The 22915-nt window shown below is 38.4% G+C and overlaps 1 protein-coding gene across 8 annotated transcripts in view; it reads right to left on the bottom strand.

Annotated features, from left to right (window-relative positions):
• LOC143143979 (protein trachealess-like) overlaps positions 1 to 22915 on the bottom strand; it is a 303155-nt gene that overhangs the window by 7173 nt on the left and 273067 nt on the right. For all 8 annotated transcript variants that reach the window (XM_076305878.1, XM_076305877.1, XM_076305879.1 and 5 more), the window contains 5 exons: positions 21060 to 21298; positions 8218 to 8294; positions 6601 to 6690; positions 1642 to 1831; positions 6 to 127 (listed from right to left, as the gene is read on the bottom strand). In XM_076305878.1, coding sequence (XP_076161993.1) covers positions 6 to 127; positions 1642 to 1831; positions 6601 to 6690; positions 8218 to 8294; positions 21060 to 21298 — 718 coding nt within the window. The remainder of the gene's footprint in view (positions 1 to 5; positions 128 to 1641; positions 1832 to 6600; positions 6691 to 8217; positions 8295 to 21059; positions 21299 to 22915) is intronic.

Genomic DNA, 22915 nt, shown 5'->3' with positions numbered 1-22915 from the left:
CACACCCTATAACCAGAAGATTTAAAATGGCATCCCCTTTTCGCCAGCGAGGATTTCATCCGGACGCAGAACGCTCGATCGTATCCTTTGTAAAGACCGGTCGATGATAACGACATCACCGAGGACACTATGGTTGAATGAAAAACAATCGTATAGGTATAAATATTTGTGCCTGGTACCGAACAATAACTCGAAAGAATACGCCTATATTCCATTGGGTTGTACGGAAAGTCATTTCGTTTCTTTTGGTGAAAATGAAACACGATTTTTTTAGAGTGTATAAATATTTTACTAAACTATACATTCTCCATTTTGGAACACGGAATGACTTTTCGAACAACCTAATATTACGAGCGACTAAAATTTGTAGGATTTAAAATGGTTGGTTTCTTTTTTACGAATAAACGACAGAAGACCGAGGAACTTCAGAAGTTCTCAGCTTCGTTGAAAAAATGGGTGTATCGTTAAACATTGAAACGTTTCATAAATTGATTAGACGTTAGTTTTTCTAACGTTTCAGTTTCTTCTTCGACAAAACGAATCTAAAAGCACGTTGGAATAAACAGGAAACGTTCGTCGTTGGTTTCTTTTCAAATTTTTTGTCGACGTTATTTTTGTAAGAATCATCATTTATTACTCGAATAGTAGTATTTAATGGTCACGTACCAACTGATAAAGCATACGTGGTTGATAAACAAACACGTTTATCAAGATAAAAATTTCCGATAAGATAAACAAGAATGTGAAAAAGTTTCTGTTCAATACCGGTTGAACAAAAATTAGAGATACAATTATGCGATAATAGATATATTATTCTATCATCTATCATCAATTATCATCAACGTGATAGTTGAGTCAGCAAAAATTTATCCGAGTAATTGTTCAATCGATTAAACGTCGGTAAACGATGTTTCATTCGTTACATTGTTTATTTGTCACTTTTTTCTTCGTTACATTTTTTATTCGATCAAATTGTGTTTATCTGTGCGTTCTAACGAAGCATTATTTATCTTCAAAAAAATCCCCAGTAAGATTAACAACTTCATTACTGCTTGAATGAAAATTAAGAAAGTTAGAATTACACAATGGTATCTCAAGTTCATTCAGCAGAAATTTACTCAATTTCGTAAACATCTATAATGTTTTTACTCGTAATTTATTACATCCGGATCAAATTTTGCACCCATTTTTGCGTTCTAACGAAGCATTATTTATCTTCAAAAAAATCCCCAGTAAAATAAACAACTTTTCATTCGTTACTGTTTGAATAAAAATTAAGAAAATCAGAATTACATAATGGTATCTCAAGTTCATTCAGCAGAAATTTACTCAATTTCGTAAACATCTATAATGTTTTTACTCGTAATTTATTACATCCGGATCAAATTTTGCACCCATTTTTGCGTTCTAACGAAGCATTATTTATCTTCAAAAAAATCCCCAGTAAGATGAACAACTTCATTACTGCTTGAATGAAAATTAAGAAAATCAGAATTACATAATGGTATCTCAAGTTCATTCAGCAGAAATTTACTCAATTTCGTAAACATCTATGATGCTTTTACTCGTTTATTACACCTGGATCAAATTTTGCATCGATTTCTGCGTTTTAACGAGGTGTCGCGAGAAGCAGAATCTTACCGTCGGGATTCGCTGTGGAAGAGGATCCGTGTTCCTCGGACGCTGCGCTACTCGGCGATGCTAATCCAGAGCTCGACGAGTGCGGACCGGAAGAACTACTCGAGGTCAATCCGAGGCCTAACTGCTCGGCGACTTCCGCGTGGTCTTGCTGATGAACGTAATCGAAAACGCTTGATCCCGTCATTTCTACCTGAAATTCAAGCAGACGAGCTCTTCTATTTCTCGTAGAAGCACTTTTAACCGCGAGCGTCGAACGCCATTTTCGCGCCTGCCGCTCTCAACTCTTCGAGCTTCGACGCACGTGTTACAGTATACGCAACGAATGGTATTATATCTTATCAAAGGGGCGAAGGTCGTCGAATTCGGACCACATTGAACCTTCTCAATCGTGGAGAATTGAAAACGATTTATACTCGAAAAATGTTTCTAGAGAGCTGGGGAAGTAAATCGATCAGGATGAGTACTTTCATTTTGCAAAATATTAAAACGGTGGTATTTTGTAGGCGAAGAAATAGACTGGTCCAATTAAGGCAAGTCTCGCGCGAAAGTTGTCGAATTTGAACCACGTCACACCTTTTTTAATCGTACGTGTAGAATAAAATATAAAAATATGGCATTTTGTAACTGAAGAAATAGACTGATACAATTAAAGCAAGTCTCGCGCAAAGGTTGTTGAATTTTGATCACTCTATACGTTTTTAATCATACGTGGAGAATACAATATTTTCAGAAGACAGGGAAAATAAATCAGGACGAGTGCTTTAATTTTGCAAAAGACACCGCGTAATATTGAAACGATGGGATTTTGTAATTGAAGAAATAGACTGGTCCAATTAAGGCAACCCTCCCCTAAATATTGCGTTCTCACCACGTCAGTTCATGGGACGGTCGGTACTTTATATTACTCGCATACCGCTTGAAGGGTTAAGGGAAGTAGCGACCGGTTAAACGGGAGTCCAATTGCTGGACACTCGAATGGATTCCGCATGGTAACTTAATTCGGGGAAAAACGTGTCCTTAAACATCGCAGTTTCCGCGAAGAGTTGCCGCGAGGTGACTTAATTAGAGGGAAACCCGCCTCTAAGGACAGTTACCTCTTGGTGACTTAATTAGAAGGAAAACTCCAGGAACTACTTCGATGTAAACGAAGCGTGTTTCTTTTTGTTGAACGAACGCCCTCGAAGGTGATGTTTTGTAAATTATCGATAGAATCGGTCGTAGAGGACAGACGAGGGAACGATGATTAATTAAAACTTTTTTCTCGAATATTCGTCCTTATGGAGATCAACTTTCACGTGGACACTTTAGAGGAAACTTGATTATTGTATACTATTCGTTGTATACGAAGGAATGTGATCTGATCAATCGTGTCACTTCCTCTGAGAGTCGATCGGATAATTTGGATTCCTTTTGTGTAATTTTTCAGCAATAATCTCCTATCTATTTCTTCCACTGAGTTCGATAAAAATTTGTTCGATAGAAAATAGAGCCTTCTTAATTATCGAAATAAAGAAACAAGTTACAACGATTCGGCTGTCGTCGAAGTGGGACACGCTCGGACCAAGAATTTGTTATTAAAGTATTACGGGACAGTGGGAACGGGACATCGATAGAAGCAGAGAAAAGCCAAGAGTAAAATCAAACTTTCTTTTCGTTAGAACGGTGTTCCCATTATTCGATTATAAGTTTTTAATCGGGCAATATCCGTTCGAAACTTCTCCCGTTCTTCGTCGTTATTTTGAAAAAGAGAAATCGAATGCCAACACACCGTTGCTAGTAATTTAATATATTTTTCCTACGACTAACAGTCAATACGACGTTCATCCTATTTGTGTCTTCGGAAAAATTGATTTTGTCGCGTCTATATTTTACACCAACTTCTTTATCCTTCTCGATATTAAGTTTTCCCCAATACTATCGTCACCATTGTTCTTTCGACTGTTGAAACTAACTTTGTATAATTATCGAAACATATCCGATTCCTCTTTTACGAACAATCGATGTTCCCAACGATAAATTTCATCCTCGACAACAGTCCTCGGAGGTACATCATCTTCGTCATAAAGACTGTTCGTTATTCGTATTTTTGTCCACTATTACAAGCTTCGTGTTTCTTTATCAGGACCATTTATTCATCATTCCTTTCTCTACACGTAATTTCCCTACACGTGTAGCAATACGAATTAAGCATCGATACATTTGTCTAATATTTAACAAAGCTAGAAGTTTCTATCGGTAGAATCTTTCCAAAGTTCGTGTCATTCACGATGAAACGTCTCCGCGAAGAATCGTCTCTCGAGTTGTTAATTCTGAACAACGAAAGTACACGAAACGATTGCAGGTAGTAAGGTACAGCTGGTGAAGAACACCGAGATATTTTTTAGGCGTCGATTTGTCGTTTGACCTCGGAATCTCGCGCGCAGCCTCAAAGACAAGGTATGCAAATCCCGCGAAGTAGATTACCAACTCGAAAGGGGGCAACTCGTCCTCCGAGGCGAAACTCTTAATTCCGACGAAAGTCAATTTCATCTGGTCGGAAACTTTAATTTCAATCGAACTTGCCCGCGGAATAATAAAAGCCTTCGGCGGCCGTTACAGCGCGCGATCTAAGCTACAAGGGTATTAAAAACCGAGCAATTAGGGATCGCTAGCGGTTGCGAAATGGTTCCGATCGGCGCGTTCTCGCGGGGACGCGGAACAACAGACCGGAAGGGGCTCTCCGAGGAGAGCTTCCTCTCGTTTTCTCCATTTCCATATCGAAGAGTCGCCCGTTCGTTGCGAGTACCGGTGTTCAACGTCGAGAAACACCTATGGTGACCCAGGGACTCTCGGCGGCCATGTTCGTGGCATGGATGAATTACTGTCTTTCTTTCGTTTTATAGAAATTGAGTTTTGCAGAAATAGAGTTTCGAATATAGAGTCTCGAATTCTCGATTATCGAAATAAAGAAACAAGTTAGAAGGATTTAACCATTGGCGATTATTATTTTGATTGACGTTTCGTTCGAGTACTCTTCTCGACTATAGTTTGGTAAATATCTTGTCAAATATGACACGTGAGATGAAATTGGTACGTCAAAGATACGTGCTTTGTTATTCTTGTCGAAATAATTTAACTCGAGTGGAATTATTCTTCAGAGCTGCTGAGATAGATTGTTAAGTATTCCACGCGAGAAGAAATTAATATGACGAAGGTACTTGGATACTTTGTTATTCTTATGAAGATATTCGAACTTGCAATTATTCTTTCGAACTACTCATTGTAGAGTATCCTATCCAATATGGCGAGTGATAAAAAATGAATACGTCGAAGGTACTTGGACACTTTGTTATTCTTATGAAGATATTCGAACTTGCAATTATTCTTCCGAACTACTCAGATGCATTGTTAAATCTAGAACTACCGACGGTGAAATACTATTCGTATCAGACAACATCATCGAAGTTATCTACGAGAGAAAGAAGAAAATTAATTTCCGAGTAGTCCATTTCCACAATCGTCCACGAATATTGTAGCGGAAGACACCGTTAACGATCGATCAACTTTAAAAAGAAGCTTAAAACAGGCTAAATTGACCCCTTTGGTAGTCCCAGTGTCAAGTACCCTATCCGGTACGACGCTTCGTAAAGAATAGGTCGAAGATACTTGGACACTTAGTTATTCAGGAAAATATTGAAACTTCGGTAAGGGTTCGATCGTTCTCACGGGGACGCGGAACAACAGACCGGAAGGGTCTCCTTGGAGAGTTTCCTCTAATTTTCCATCGACGCGAAACGTCTCGATTTCCATATCGAGGAGAGAGTCTCTCGTTGGTAGCGGGTCCGGTTGGCCACCTACGAGGAGGAACACCTACGGAACGCAGGGGCTGCCGGCAGCCATGTTTGTGGCAACGTCGGCGCCGGTTTCCCGAATCCCCGAAACACCCTATTGATTGCTCCACGAGTCTCGCAGAACCGAGCTGGTACACCGGTCACCTCCCGTACACCGTTCCTCCCTCTCCCTCTCCCTCTCCCTCTCTCTCTCTCCGTTCCTCTCGATCTCTGGCCCCCTCTCTTTATCTCTCTCTCTCTCGCTCCGAATCCCCCTGTCTGTTCCCCCGGCGTGTCCCCCGCAGCTCCCCGGACGCTCTCTCTCTTTTCTCCATCTACCTTCACGGGCAGCATTAGGAATGGCGAACACGCCGCCGTGCAGAGGCTACGTGAGCCGCATGCGACCACCCCCGCCCCCAACCACCCATCCTTCCCTCGTCTATGTCATGCTTGGTGCCAGCCAGTATGGCCGCCAACTCATACAACCTTCTCCTCTTTTCCTCCCTTGACCTCTCTCGTCCTTATCCGCCTCTTCTCTCTCCTCCGCGCGCTCGCTCCTCTACCGTTTCTTTTTTCCTTCGCTCTTCCCTTTTTCTTCCCTTCTCTTCGTTCCGCGACGACGAGGACCGACGACCACCACGGCCACCTCCGCCGCCTCCGCCCTTCTACGTTCGTTCGTACGTTCCTACGTTCGTTCCTACGTTCCTACGTTCGTTCGTTCGTTCGTTCGTTCGCGATTCTCCTTTTTTTTCCACGGTGCCGAGCGCCGCGCCGCGTCGCGTCGGTTCCCTCTCGTCCGCTATCTTTGCCCTTCCGGCTCGCATACGTGCCAGCCTCGCGTGCACGCCTGTGTCTTATACGTCTTCCGCTTCATTTCACCCTCTCCACTCCTCTCCTCTCCTCTCCTCTCCGCCTTCGCCGTCCCACGTCCTCCTACCCCGCGGCGGGCAGAACACCTATCCACCGCTAGCTGTTCACCGGTGCCGTGCTCCCTCCCCCGTGTGGCCCGACCTTCCATCAACATCCCCGCGAACGAGTCACGCTCGCTACGACGCCCCCCCACCCTCCCCCCACCCCACCTCTACACTCTCCTCTTCACTCCTCAACGCCGTCTCTCTCCCGTCGGAACGAGGGAGAGACCCACACTCACCTGTGAGAGTCCAAGGTAAATTGAGACGGTCTCGGATATGTACAGGAACCGTCCATCAGCAGCGACCGCCATCGCGAACCCGTCCAGCGACTGAAACGGAAAATATGGGAGCAATCGTTCTTCGTAACCCTGGCCACTTCGAAACACGGGAACCACCGTGCGCGTCGGTTCCCCGGGTATCGCGATCCACCGAACGGTGTGTTTCCGGGACGGTGCGCGCGCACGCGCATGCGCCCGTGCGCAACGGTTACAGGGCTACTCCGATCATCCGGCCGCGAAAACATCGACCTCTTTATCATTTCTTTTTCAGACGAACCGTTACAGGTTTTCACGATGAGTTTCTCACACGTCTCTGGTTTCTGAATTCTCACAGATTTTTGGTCTTTAATAATAATAAAAATTGTACACACTTTGAGAAAGTGTGAGAAGAATCGATCCTTCGAAGCTGGATTATCGGAACAACCCTTCTGAATCTTTATCTTACTGTTAGTAGAGGGTTCTGGGTGTCTTGTAACGTTTCTAGGATTATTTTATGGGTATACGAAGTTGGGTCTATTCGGACCCTAATGTAAGATCGTATCATTTTTGTTTAGTTATTGCTACGAAACGTGTCACGGATAATAATAGTAATTGATTATGAGAATGGAACGGAAAAGAAGTGTGTGACAATTCTCTCCGAATGTCGTTTTACAATGATGTTTCATTCTTACGGTTATCTTCGTTGTAGAACTTTCGAATGACTATTTTCTAAGCTGCTTTTTCGATTGGAAGTTACACCGAATATTGACGAGAAATGCATCTTCTAACTTGCATCGTAATTCTACCGTGTTTCGTATCGATTAACGAAGAAGTGATTTGCGTTTAGAGTAGGGTCCGAACAGACCCAAGTGTTGTCGTTCGAGGGTTAAATAGCGTTTCGAACGGAGAGATTATTTTGGATCGCGTGTACGTCTTTGAATTTTATATAAAAACAACGACGAGTAGAGACGAGTCGAGGAACAGTGTAGAATTAGCCATTTTCGAATAATCTCGAAACTGTGTATGTGTAAAGTGCATAGAGCTACGTGTTGGGATCGAGAACTTTGTAAATGTTGAATAACGTTTCGAACGGAGAAATTATTTTTAGTCGCGCGTGTGTTTTTAAATTGTATTGGGTTGTTCGAAAAGTCATTTCCTTTTCCAAAATGGAGAATGTATAATTTAATAAAATGTTTATACACTCTAAAAAAATCGTGTTTCATTTTCACAAAAAAAAAATGAAATGACTTTTCGAACAACCTAATATATCAAAATTCAATAACGACTCGAGTAGCGGTGATTTTAATCGAATCGTATCTGGATAGTAATCGAAATGTATTGTTAAGTAGAATCTTTCGTATCTATGGTTTAAGTTGCTTAAAATACGAACATGAACTGCAAAAATTTGTTACGAAAGTGAATCGAAATAAATTGTTCGGCACAACGATGAATTTTATTTTACCGTGTCGCAAACAACGAATGCAAGAATTACAAAATCACGCGTATCGTTTGTTCGGAGATGTTTTTCTTCGCATACGTGTCAATGTAGTTTCGATTGGCTGTTTTTTAATACGATTGAAATCCTAATTGTATACTTACTTGAAGTATATGGGTACCTTGATCTATTTCGAAGTGGTCCACCGCAGCGGTAGCCGAAGACCTCACTCGATTCGCACCTGGAATCAGAAATATTGCCAAAATGTACTCGATTCGTGTATTATCGATTATTGTACTAGATTCTTCGTTAAAATTTACGAAACGACATTCGAACAATTTTTTCGTTCGGTAAAGTCAATTTATTTCGGCAATATCGTCGAAGAGATTGTTTTAAGGTTGTCGAAAAAAAATTTTGCTTCAACCTGATAAATTACGGGTAACTAGTATGTGCATTAATCAATACTATGTAGCTTCGAGTTAAATGTTGGGCAAAGAGTTAATAAAGACACTGCGGTCACTATTGATCGATAGCTAGAGGATCGAAGCTTCTTCCGGTTTATTTTGACCAACCACAAGCTACAATTCCAAACTATTAAGTAACCAACTATTAAATAGCCAATACTACTTTACTGATAAATATCAAACATTCTCTGTGAGAAAGCTTCGAGCTGAGCTTTCGACAAAGAGTTAATATAGATGTGGCGGATACAGTTGATCGACAACTATCTTTGGTTTATTCTGACAAACCAGAAGCTAGTACTATTCCAAACTGTCAAGTAGCCAACACTACTTCAACGATTAATACTGTTTTTGAACACCCCCTGCTAGGAAGCTTGGATCTTATTATTCATCAAAGTTAATAAAGACACTGCAGCTCTGACTGAGCAACAACTAGTGGATCGAAGCTTCTTTCGGTTTATTTTGACCAACCATAAGCTACAATTCCAAACTATTAAATAGCCAATACTACTTCACTGATAAATATCAAACCAATGTGTCAGGAAGCTTTGACTTGATCATTCGACAAAGAGTTAATAAAGATGTGGCAAATGCGTTTGATTGACAACATTCTTTGGGTTATTCCGACAAACCAGAAGCTAGTACTATTCCAAACTGTCAAGCATCCAATACTACTTCACCGGTCAATACTGTTTTCGAATCCCCCCTGTCAGGAAGCTTTGTGCCAACCATTCAACAAAGAGTTAATAAAGATGCGGTGAATGCATTTGATTAACAACTATCTTTGGTTTATTCCGACAAACCAGAAGCTAGTACTATTCCAAACTGTCAAGCATTTAATACTACTTCACCGGTCAATACTGTTTTCGAATCCCCCCGCCAGGAACTTTCGAGCTGACCATTCGGCAAAGAGTTAATAAAGACACTGCGGCTCCGATTGATCGACAGCCAACGGATCGGGGCTACCTTCGGTTCATTCGACGAGCAACGTGAGTCACACCGAGTTCACCCCGGGAGATAGCCTCCTAACAGTGCCCCCGGTGACCCCTTTGCGTCTTCTTTCTCCCCTCGTTTAACAAACAAGACGGCCTCCTTCTTACCGTAATAATAAACCCACCCTACGTGGGTGCCCCGTAATGAAAGACTTAGAAGGCTCGATCGAACTCAACGCGAACCGCTTAATCCGGTAAACCCTAGGAAGAAACGAGCCGAAGTGCCGGGGCTAACTCGTCGGATTGATGACCCCACCTTTCGCTATTCGGTCAACAAGTTAATTCTGATATTTCGGCGGCACGGACCCGGATCCCCGAATAATCCGTGTCGGGACTTTCGCCCGTCCAGTGCGTTTCCTCTTCGTGAGACGCGCTCGTTCGTTTCGCTTCGTTCGTCGAGCACGATCCGTGAATACCGATTAAACTTTTACCGATCGACGTCTCCCCTTCCTCGAACGTTTGCACGAAACGCGGAATTCTTTGCTCTGCGGCCCTCGCGGACGCTATTGGGGTTGCTCGATCCCGTAGACTCTGCGGCGCGAAAACTCGCCCCGGGGCGATTCGTCGCCAATATTCCAGTGACGTGGCGTTCGTCCGCGTTTTAGAGCGTTTTATTGCTGCAGAGGTTGCACCAATTTTTTACCAATCGGTGCTTGTACAACGGTTGTAGGAATTTTTGGAAAATTGGGGCTCGATAATGGAGAGAATTTCGTCTAAAATTGGGAATCGGCTGAGGTTTCGATAATTGTTCGATCGTTTTTGGGAAATTTTGGGTTGGTTATACAGAGGTAACATAGTGAGGTTACGGTGGTTGTACGAATTTTAGGAAAATTGGAGCTCGATCATGTAGAGAATTTTGTCTAAAATTGGGAATCGGCTAAGGTTTCGATAATTGTTCAATCGTTGTGAAAATTGTGGGTTGGTTATACAGAGGTAACACAGTGATGATACGGTGATTGTACGAATTTTAGGAAAATTGGGGCTCGATGATGTAGAGAATTTTGTCTAAAATTGGGAATCGGCTGAGGTTTCGATAATTGTTCGATCGTTTTTGGGAAATTTTGGATTGGTGATACAGAGGTAACAGTGATGACACGGTGGTTGTATAAATTTTAGGAAAATTGTGAGTCGATGATGTAGAGAATTTTGTCTAAAATTGGGAATCGGCTAAGGTTTCGATAATTGTTCGATCGTTTTTGGGAAATTTTGGGTTGGTTATACAGAGGTAACATAGTGATGATTCGGTGGTTGTATAAATTTTAGGAAAATTGTGTGTTGATGATGTAGAGAATTTTGTCTAAAATTGGGAATCGGCTAAGGTTTCGATAATTGTTCAATCGTTGTGAAAATTGTGGCTTGGTGATACAGAGGTAACATAGTGATGATACGGTGGTTGTAGGAATTTTAGGAAAATTGTCGATGATGCAGAGATTGTAACAATTTTTTCTAAAATTGTGAATCGGCTGAGGTTTTGATAATTATTTTAGGAAAATAACGGTATTGTTCGTGAGAAGTTTTCGTTCGACGAAGTTGTCGATGTTACGCTCTTACATCGGCCATCACAATATTTTGATAAATTTCCGAGGGGACGTTTTATTCTGTTGTCAAGACCCGTAGCTCGCGGATGTTTCCTTGGGGAAGATGGAAAAATATCTGCGCTCTAGCCACGATCAATTTAGCGAAGATCGAACGTGCTAATACGTCTTCTTGGTGAGACAGAATCGAGGTTGCGTTTCTCTTATCAGGAACAATCGTTGATTTGTGTTTTCCTTGCTAAAGCAACTTTTGTGCGTTCAATTCTCTCGATCGTTAAAAATTCGAAACCGAATTCTATAAATTTGAAATCGATATAATAGGTTGTTGGAGCAATTATTCGTCGTTTTATTTTTCCAAAGATGGTACTACTTTTGGATGAACATGTGTGAAGTTTCGTGTACATCTGTCGATTCGTTCGTATATTTACAGTTCAAAGTTGGAGTGTCATAGTATTTTTTTACAATGGAAAAAACGACAACACTTATTGAACAATCTAGTACAATACAACTTTCAGAGGGTTCAAGCATTTGTATCGATCTTAGGGCATCCTCTAGCGTTGAAAATTCTCTACAATTTCACATAGTATTTTTTTTACAATAGAAAAACGACAAAACTTACTGAACAATCTAGTACAATACAACTTTCAGAGGGTTCGAGCATTTGTATTAATCTTAGAACTCTAGCGTTGAAAATACTCTACAGTTTCATCGCTATATTTAATATTACGATTCATTATTGGAAATGAAATACTCAAATTCTGAAAGATTCCACTTTCCTATGGACTCTGGTACCATTCTACAAAGAAGATTAATTTGGTAGAAATTAAAGTTTCAAGTTTCAAAAAATTGTATTCTCATACACTATTGAAGTATCATACAATGAAAGAGACATTTATTTTTCACAATTCACATTCCTTGAAAAATATCTACATTCATTCATATATTCGATATAATATATTCTTCAGAAAATGTGATTTATAATGAGAATTTGTATGGCGAAGTTAAGATCTTGTTTGTGAAATTTCACGAGAACGAAGAATACGATGCAACTGGAATGGTACAGCATAAGAGCGAGTTTGGTCGGGCGAATCGCGATAAGAGATACAAAAAATCAATTTAAAATTACGTGAGACATTCTGCTCGATCTAGTGCCCCTAAAGACACGCTATTTGGAAGCCACTCCGCCAATTCTGGTTGCTTTGCCAATTTCCATGCGACTTTAGTAGAAACGACCGGTCGCCCGGGGCAAGTCAGTAAGTGAAATTACCATTTAAAGCTTTCCTCTTTTATTTCTGTATAATCGTTTACGTTGTGCTTGGCGCGCGAGATGTTATGGAATTTGTTACTGTTTTAATAACACCGCGACGCAAGATATATGGAAAATCGCCATTAAAACTCTCTCTTCATTTCTTGTCTCTCGAACAGACAAAATGATGCGAATACGGATAAAATGCACTGGAATTGTAAAATAATATTCTGCTTACCGTTTCTTCGTAAATTACAATAACGTAACGCATTGTTCTTAACTCGTAATTATGTGAGTTGACGATAATTTATATTTACATCGAGACTCGGTGAGGATTTTTCTCGTTATATTAAGAGTAATATTTATAATTAAAAAATTTTTGAAACTAGTTGCATTTTGCATGCTAGATGCAAAGAGTGCAAGTTGCATCGAGAGTGCAAAGCTCGAAAAACGTTACATTAAGAAAATTTTTCATATTTCTTTCTAGACGATTGAACTTATGATACTGGTGGTAATTCTGATCGAAAAGGTAAAAGTTTCGATTGTTTCTCCAGTAATCTCCACTCGCTTAAATTTACCAACAATCACGTATTCGTAAACTTTGTCAACTTCTGCAACATCGAATTCGTCCCATTGTTACTCTTTCTCTTTACGATACTACAATATTATTGGGTTGCTCGGAAAGTCATTTCGTTTTTTTTTGGTGAAAATGAAACACGATTTTCTTAAAGCGTGTAAACATTTTATTAAATTATATACTCTCCATTTTTGAAAACGAAACGACTTTCCGAACAACTCGATACATTTCACACTGTTCAAAACTCATCGTAACATTCTGATCTTATCTTTGCTTTTCAACAATTTGAATCGTCAATCGTATCGTAACCTTCCACTCTCCATTTCTTCAGCTAAATTTATCTCGAAGAAATGAAAAAATTCTCGCGCAAAATAAAAACGCTTCTCAATAAAAAAATAAAGAAATAAAATTCTCGCGCAAAATAAAAACGCTTCTCAGTAAAAAAAATAAAAAGATTCTCGCGCAAAATAAAGACGCTTCTCAGTAAAAAAATAAAAAGATTCTCCCGCAATATAAAAACGCTTCTCAGTAAAAAAATAAAGAAATAAAAAGATTCTCGCGCAAAATAAAGACGCTTCTCAGTAAAAAAAATAAAGAAATAAAATTCTCACGCAAGATAAAGACGCTTCTCAGTAAAAAAATAAAAAAATTCTCGCGCAAGATAAAGACGCTTTTCAGTAAAAAAATAAAAAGATTCTCGCGCAAAATAAAGACGCTTCTCAGTAAAAAAATAAAAAAATTCTTACGCAAAATAAAAAGCTTCTCAGTAAAGAAATAAAATTCTCGCGCAAGATAAAGACGCTTCTCAGTAAGAAAAATAAAAAGATTCTCGCGCAAAATAAAGACGCTTCTCAGTAAAAAAAAATGAAAAACAAAAAAGTAAAAAACGTCGTTTCCCGCGGTGGTTCGCAGGGCTCGGGCCACCAACGGGTAGAAAATAAATCGACCGACGTGTCTGGAAATCTTTAACGCATTTTACTTCGTTAAGTCGAGAGGTCTCTCGTTCCGGTTGTGGTACTGACATGCGGCTAGGGGGATCCCCGGCGCACTGGATTTAGTTTGACGAGGAGCTGCGGCAGCGATGTGCGGACGGTGCCTAACTCGATTTCGTTAGTTTAGTTACATTGGCGGTTGGTAACGCGAGGCCCGCGCAGGGGTTGCCGTGATTAGATTTCCATGTAGGTAGCGACGGTGCAGCCACCTAAGCCTTTATGTGTGCCGCTTTGTATGTACGCATCGAATCCTCCCACCGCCCGGGCACTCCCTCTCGTGGTCTCCCTCTCGAGCGACGACAAATATTAACTCAACCGGCCGACCCCCTCGATTTCGCGAGTGGTGCCGATGAATAAGTGAATTCTTTACAACCACCGCCTTATTTTCGCTGCTCCGGTCGCGGAGCAAGTCCGAACGCTTGGAAAATTGATAAAAAAAGAAATCACTTCTCTCGGTGAGAAGATCCTTTTTCTTGATTCAACGTACGCGTTTTATCGCGAGGATGCACAAGATGGTGGTCACGGTGAACAGGGAGACGATGTTGCGTTTTGTAGTTTATTTATATTGACTTGTTTGGAATGTTATTTCGTTTTCCAAAATGGAGAATAGTTTAGTGAAATGTTTGTACACTCTAAAAAAATCGTGTTTCATTTTCACAAAAAGAAGGAAATGACTTTAAGAACAATCTGATATGTTAGGTGTGTTGTGTATGTAGGTACGTGTAGAGTCTGGGAAGCGTAGACTTCGATACAATTGAAAGAGTGCGTTTGATCGAGATTGACAGGTTCCCCGGGGTAGCTTTTTCTCGGAGACTTTAATATTTGATCCACGATCGCGTCTTATACTTTTCGATAGATGCAACAGTCGCTGTCTAAGGGGAATGTGGTGCTTTGGTAGAGTCTGAACAGTGTCGAATCATTTTCCTTCACGAGGATTGACTGTAGTATTTCATACACTTCAGTTGTCGAAGTATTCAATTTCATCTGCTTTCGTGAGTATATGTTTTTGCTGAATGTTCCTCTGATTGCTAATGAATAATTATGATGTTACTTCGATGGTTCTTGAACCAATATCAACATTTCACTATAGTATAAAATTCTTGTCAATTTCTAGGTTTGAAAAGTTTATCGATGTTTCGTGATAAGTATTAAAAAAATCGTCTTCTAATTACCAGTTGGAAATTGTAGTGTTATTTCAATGGTTCTTGAACCAATACTGAAACCAATATTGAAAAAATGGTCCTCTAGTCACCAATGACAAATCGTAACATTCCACTATGGTATAATATTTTTGCTATTTTACAGGTGTAAAAGGTTCACCAATCTTTCGTACTAAATATTACAAAAAATGGTCCTTTAGTTACCAATTGCAAATTGTAGTGTTATTTCAATGATTCTTGAACCAATACCAACCCTCCACCATAGTGCCATATACTTGCAATTTTCCAGATTTAAAAAGTTCACCAATCCTTCGTAATATTAAATATTAAAAAGAAATGGTCCTCTAATTATCAATGACAAATCGTAGCATTATTCAATGATTCTTGAACCAATGCTAACCTTCCACCATAGTGCCATATACTTGCAATTTTCCAGATTTAAAAAGTTCACCAATCCTTCGTAATATTAAATATTAAAAAGAAATGGTCCTCTAGTCATTAATGACAAATCGTAGCATTATTCAATGATTCTTGAACCAATACTAACCTTCCACCATAGTGCCATATACTTGCAATTTTCCAGATTTAAAAAGTTCACCAATCCTTCGTAATATGAAATATAAAAAAGAAACGGTTCTCTAATTATCAATGACAAATCGCACAATAGTATTATTCAACGATTCTCGAACTATAGTACAATTTTCTCGTAATATCTCAAACGTAAAAAGGTAACACCTCCCGGAGCACTGAAGATGTATCCGTGATAAAATGGCGGTCTTTCATCGAACCTCGGCCATAATCGGGTACCATCGTCGATATCTGATCGCGAGCGTTCCTCCCGCGTAATCGCTGTACGACGATTTCGTTAGCTCCGTAAGGATGAACGAAGAAGCTGTTAGCATTTCAATGTCCCTCGTATCGAGGCAAAAAGATGATCCGGCACGTTGGGATCCACGGCGTCCATTTTCGTTAAATGAACCACGAAAATGAAGAAAGCCAATGGCGATGCTATCGCTCGATTATAGCCGACAATTCTCTATTACTATGTATCTGCGAATCTTTCGCCGGCCGCGCGCGGTCACTCGAGTTATAAAGGGTATCGCGAGCCTCGATCTATTGCCGGCTTGCTTACGCGAATTCTTGAGAACGTTAGTGGACAACCTTTGTCCGGTTAATTCGGTACCGGTGTACCGTGAATTTCCATCGAGATTCGGGGTAACCCTCCTCTCTCTCGCCCCCGTATCTCGATGAATTAACGATAGGGCCGACCTCGAGCGTTTCGTTTCCATCGTTTCGCAGTTGGGACATCGTGCACGATGCATCTTTCCAAGTTGTCGAGTTCTCGAGGAAAGAATAAAGGATTGGTCATTTTAAGAGGTTTTCTTCGGTTCAATGTACAGTCGAGATTTTTGGATACAAAATTGATTGGAATGTATGGTATTCCTGTTTCGAATTTTACAAGACAGTACTGCTTTACGATTCGGTAGTAGCTGATGGTTTGTCTAATTATTGATAAATAATGTATTTTGAGAATTTATGTTTGTAACTTTTATTATATGATGTCTGGAGAAATGTGAGGGAATTTTGTATCGTTTGTGATGACGGTTTTAATTATAGAAAATAATATATTGCGAGGGTGTAATGGATCGAAATGTGGGATTTATGTTTGTAACTTTTATGATATGAAGTTTAGAAAAATAAGAGGGAATTTTGTATCGTTTGATATAATGGTTTTAATTATAGAAAATAATATATTGTGGATGGATCGACAATATATTATTGATGAATCGAAAGATGGTAGTAGTGTTTATTGTAGTATTATTTCAAATGTTTCATCATTTTGAGGCTGTTTTTCATTTCGTTCTCGCAAGATTCTACCGACTTCGAGGAGAATATCGAGAAACTGCAGTTTCAATTGTTTTTATTTCGAAACTGTTTTACTCTGAAAACATTCAGCAGACTCAAGAAAAGATAGCTATCTCTCGGAGTCAGCGACAGGAGAATAAGACGAAGCATGGTCTTCGAAATGAAGTTCGAGACGAAGCGAAAGCTTCTTAGGGAGGTAAAGTTCTCGTTGGGAAAATTTAAATTTTGATTTTGTTTAAAAGGAGGTTCCTTTATTATCTTCGTAAACTATGTGTATTTAATCATTATCATTGATAATTTTATCATTACCGTGACAAATTTGAGAAAAGCTTCGTTTAAGAAATTATTACAGCAGAGATTTGTCGTTCGAGCAAAATCATTTATTATTATTTATTTTTACCGCTCGAAGAAGGAAGAAAATTTCAGAACGATGCAGGAGAATCTTTGTGCAATTTATTTAGTACACCCCTACTATTTTGTGCACAAACTTGTAAAAGTGTACACAAATTTTATAAGTAATAATTACAGAAATTCTATAAATAATGATTGCAGAAATTTTATAAACAGTGACTGTAGAAATTCTATAAACAATGTTTGCAAAAATTCTGTAATTAATGATTGCAGAAATTCTATAAACAGTGACTGCAGAAATTCTGTAATTAATAATTGTAGAAATTCTATAAACAGTGACTGCAGAAATTCTGTAATTAATAATTGTAGAAATTCTATAAACAGTGACTGCAGAAATTCTGTAATTAATAATTGTAGAAATTGTATAAATATTGATTGTAGAAATTTTATAAACAGTGACTGTAGAAATTCTATAAACAATGTTTGCAAAAATTCTGTAATTAATGATTGCAGAAATTCCATAAACAATGACTACAGAAATTCTGTAATTAATAATTGGAGAAATTGTATAAATAATGATTTGCAGAAATTTTATAAACAGTGACTGTAGAAATTCTATAAACAATGTTTGCAAAAATTCTGTAATTAATGATTGCAAAAATTCTGTAATTAATTAATCAATGCAGAAATTCTGTAATTAATGATAGCGAAAATTCAATAATTAACGAATCCTGCATGGAAAAAAGGACCCCGGTGTTAACTCGCCGAAACAATCGTCCGTGAAATTCGTAATAAAAAAGTTACGTTTACATTTGAACCGTTTCTCTTCGTGGAGGAAATTTGCATGCATATTCGCGTGTCCGGAGTCGCGCTATTTACGCCGTCGTCTTAATGACGGATTCGTTTTGCAATAAACTTGACTTTCTCCGTTACTTTCGCCCCGAAGACACGTCCCACTGCGCGCGTAACACGATCGTCGATCTTCAACAGCGAATCGACTCCCCTACCGGGGTTAAATACTGATCCATCAGGAGATATCACCAGCAGATACACTTTCTAATAAGAAGGGGTCCAATCATCTGTGTTGTTTTCACGTCGGAGCGACAACAGCAGAGGGATTCGTATACGCGAGAATGCGACGGGAGCTGAGAAAATGTATTCTTTTTTTTCCAGAGGGGGGAAAACGTTTTCTTCTTGTTCGTTGAACAGTTGGTAATATTTAATTGAACGCAGGACGAGCGGAAATATACGTCGAGATAGCAAACTACAGAAGCCTTCTCTTAGATCCACTTAAAAGAAGATCGTGTAGAAAAATAAAAAAAAATACAGAAACAAAAAATAAAAAATGAAAAAGTTAGAAATTATGGACTGAATTATCCTGGAACTATATTGTACTGTTATTGTGGAATCTAAGGGTGAATTATTTTTTTTCAATTCCTTCGAATACTTTTCTTTTTGGAGGAGAGATTTATTTTACACAGTGTATAAGAAATTGTTTCTCGTGGATTGTATCTCTCTTTGTAGCTTGAAACGAGATTGCAAAATGAACGTAGATCTCGAGAACAATTTCGAATATTGTTCCAACACTGAACTTTGATGCAGAAAAATAAAGATAGTAAAAGTAAGAGGAAAGTCTGCGTGAAATAATATATTTAGGATACACGATCAAATGTGGTCGTAGGAAACTTCGTTGTGCTGAATTTACACATTGTTATTGTCGAATAAAAAATGATGTTTCTAAAGTAGACTATGTTTCCAATCGAAAGAAATTTCAACTTGTTGAAGAGAATTCGATCGACGAACCAAAGACTTTGAATCGTATTAATTGATTCGTGTACGTAGTTAATAATTATTACGATCAGTCGGTGTAAATATCAGTGCTGGAGATTGATGTATTGCTCATATGTTGTACATAGAAATTGCTATCTTTGCTGTTATTTGAACTCTTAGCGTTGGTACGAGAATAAAGAAGACTAAAGTCGAGAAAATTTAATTCGAAGAAGTTAGATATAATAAAGTTCTACCTTGAGCTTATAGTGAAAATGGTCCGGTAGTTTTAGAAAACACCGTGCTAAATTGGCCAGCAGTAAAAGCTAAACACCCAACAGAAGTTCCCTCTTCGAGAAAATCGATCTTGGGAATTGGTCGGTTATATTTTCAATCGAAACCCAAGAGAGTTTCAAGAATCTCGTGTTTATTGTCTTTCAAAAGAGCTCAACGAGTCCATTCTTTTTCATTACAATGTTCAGAGTCACGACGAACATCCAAGTGTCGAACAGGTTTCTGCAAAGAGCTAACAAATAACGAACGTGGAGTTTTCATAGCTTTTTCATAGTTGTAGAAATTTAAGCTTTGAAATTTTCTGCTCGAAACTTTCGTTCGTTCGATATTGTTTCGAGAACTATCCAAGACACAGTTTCGCGAGAAAATTCTTGATAATTTTTGACGATTAATAACTCGATGCGCAAAAGTTAATAAGAAAGTAAAAATATCAAGACTATGTATTTTCGTTCAAGGGAGGTCGCTACGATTATTCATTCTTTTTTTATAAATTGATTCAATATACTTCCGTCGGACTTTTAGAAAATTTCATCGAACGAGGAAGTGCATAGAGTTGCAATGCAATCGAACCAAATGCATCGACCTCGAGGAAGATTATATAGAGAAATAATAAGAAAATAAAAAATAAAAGATCAACACGATAAAGACAAATACTATCTTACTCTTCTTCTAGATCCACTTAATAGAAAAATAAAAAGAAAATACAAACAAAAAATAAAAAATGAAAAAGCTAAATATTTTTGACTGAATTATCTTGGAACTAAGTTGTACTATTGCTGTGGAATCTAAATCAAGCTTTATCTTCGTGCTTTCAATTTTCTATTTACGAGGATTTCTCAGAGATTATCGTTTCGAAGTTTTCTCACGCTTTCCAAATTTTTCTCTAACCAAAAAAATAAGAATTTTCTCCTTTCAACTGTTCAGACACAATTAACGAACGTGTTAATCGACGAGTTCCTTACTTTTGATAAATTTATTCTACTATTCCTGTGGAATCTAAATTAATCTTTATATTTTTTATTTATCAAGATTTCTCAGACAAGTTTTCTCACGCTTTCCAAATTTTTCTCTAACCAAGAAAATAAGAATTTTCTCCTTTCAACTGTTGATACATCATTACGTGTGTGACTCCGATAACGAACGTGTTAATCGAGTTCCTTACTTTTGATAAATTTATTCTACCATTGCTATGGAATCTAAATCAATCCTTATATTTTTTATTTATCAAGATTTCTCAGACAAGTTTTCTCACGCTTTCCAAATTTTTCTCTAACCAAGAAAATAAGAATTTTCTCCTTTCAACTGTTGATACATCATTACGTGTGTGACTCCGATAACGAACGTGTTAATCGAGTTCCTTACTTTTGATAAATTTATTCTACCATTGCTATGGAATCTAAATCAATCCTTATATTTTTTATTTATCAAGATTTCTCAGACAAGTTTTCTCACGCTTTCCAAATTTTTCTCTAACCAAGAAAATAAGAATTTTCTCCTTTCAACTGTTGATACATCATTACGTGTGTGACTCCGATAACGAACGTGTTAATCGAGTTCCTTACTTTTGATAAATTTATTCTACCATTGCTATGGAATCTAAATCAATCCTTATATTTTTTATTTATCAAGATTTCTCAGAGAAGTTTTCCAGAGCTTTCCAGATTTTTCTCTAACCAGAAAAATAAGAATTTTCTCCTTTCAACTGTTCAGATACCATTACATGTGTGACTCCAATAACGAACGTGTTAATCGACGAGTTCCTTACCTTTGACAGATTTATTCGGCGGCGGCCCGTCCCGATTCCATGGCGGGTCTCCGTGACCCGAGAATTCCCGAAGTTTGAGGTACGAGATGGTTAGCCTTATTATGGAGGCTTTGTCCAACTGGGAGGTAATAGCCGTCGGTAATGGCAGCATTTTCGCTAACTCGTAGAACTCGAAGTTCTCCTTCCCTCTTCGAGATCTGGCCGCGTCTCTGCTCTTCTCCTTGCGCAGCTCGAGGATGCTGTAACACAGAACAGAACGCGGAAGGTTAGACACGAGCAGGCATCTCGTGATTCGGATAAATCTAATTTTTTGGTCGCTGCTTCGATCGTGTTTGAACGCTTTTCTTACCAGGTCGAACGGAAGGGGAGCGGAGCTTTAATTTCGTCGCGAGAAATTCGAGTTCGGCGATTAATTAGTATTTTTCTTTCTATTCCAAAGGGTTTCAATAAAATAATAATAGAATAATAATAATTACGAAGGCACTGTGCGAACGTAATCATTTCACATCGAATAATAACAGAGCCTTGTTTCGTGAAATTTGCACAAACTTCTACGCAGGGATAATCAATTAAAGTGGAAGCATTTGTAACGATAAATTTTAAACTAATACCTCGATCAATTATCGAAAGTATCGATAAATTTTAAACGAATATCTTCGTGTTAATTTTGAACAATTTAAGTCAAAGTCTACGAGGAGTGATAAAAATACTTTATAAAGTTTGCACAAACTTCTACGTAGGGATAAATAATTAAAATGGAAACACTTGTAAGGATATTTGTCTCTAGAAAATATCGATAAATTTTATAGGAATACTTTCTTGTTAATTTTGAACAATTTAAATCGAGGTCCACGAAGAACGATGAGACACTTTATAAAGTTTGCACAAACTTCTACGTAGGGATAAATAATTGAAATGGAAACACTTGTAACGCTGCTCTCCGAAATCGAAAACGAGCTAATTTGAAGCAGACAATTGTCTTTTATCGTCTCTCGTGGGCCTCGATTTAAATTGTAATTAACACGGAAGTATTCGTTTAAATTTTATCGATACTTTCTAGAGACAAACATCGTTACAAGTGTTTCCATTTCAATTATTCATCCTTAGATAGAAGTTTGTACAAATTTCACGAAACAAGATTCTCGCTACTATTATTCGATGTAAAATAATTATATTCGCCCAATGCTTTCGTAATTATCATTATTTTATTACCAACGGGAACATAATCTTCAGAGCACAAGCAAAAACTATCGATTAATAGTAAAAAATACAAACAACGGAACAATCGATACTCAGAGCCAGCAGAAATGGAATACAAATCTACAAATTTACAATACTTGTTAAAATTCTTCAGAATCGTACCCAGGCAATAATTAACACCCCATAGCGTAATACGAGCCTAACATAAGAGTTTCATAATTCCGTAAAATAATTAAAAGACTCCAATAATTGAGGACAATAAACGAAACCATTAAACACATTGTACGCGAAATGGAGCCAGAATAGAATCAACGTTTCTCAAATCTGTATTATTTATTAATTAAATTAACCTCTTATTAAATCCTTAAATTAACCTCTTATTTCATAACCTTCTATTAATTAGATTAACCTCTTCGTACCGTAGGTCCCGGTGTAGCAAGTCCTTTCGTACAATTACGAAAAAATAACACATGAGTGAGATCGAAATTGTAAGATGTCGAATGGAGTATCACCGAAAATATTAGGTCGTTCGTTAAGTCATTCAATTTGTTTTTTTCCGGTGGAAACGAAACACGATTTTTTCAGAGCGTACGAACATTTCATTGAACTCCATATTCTCCATTTTGGAGAACGAAATGACTTTCCGAACGACCAAA

This window comes from Ptiloglossa arizonensis, chromosome 3, assembly GCF_051014685.1.
Source record: "Ptiloglossa arizonensis isolate GNS036 chromosome 3, iyPtiAriz1_principal, whole genome shotgun sequence".
NCBI lineage: Eukaryota > Metazoa > Arthropoda > Insecta > Hymenoptera > Colletidae > Ptiloglossa > Ptiloglossa arizonensis.
Note: the sequence above shows the minus strand (reverse complement) of the source record. Positions and strands in the feature narration are given on the sequence as shown.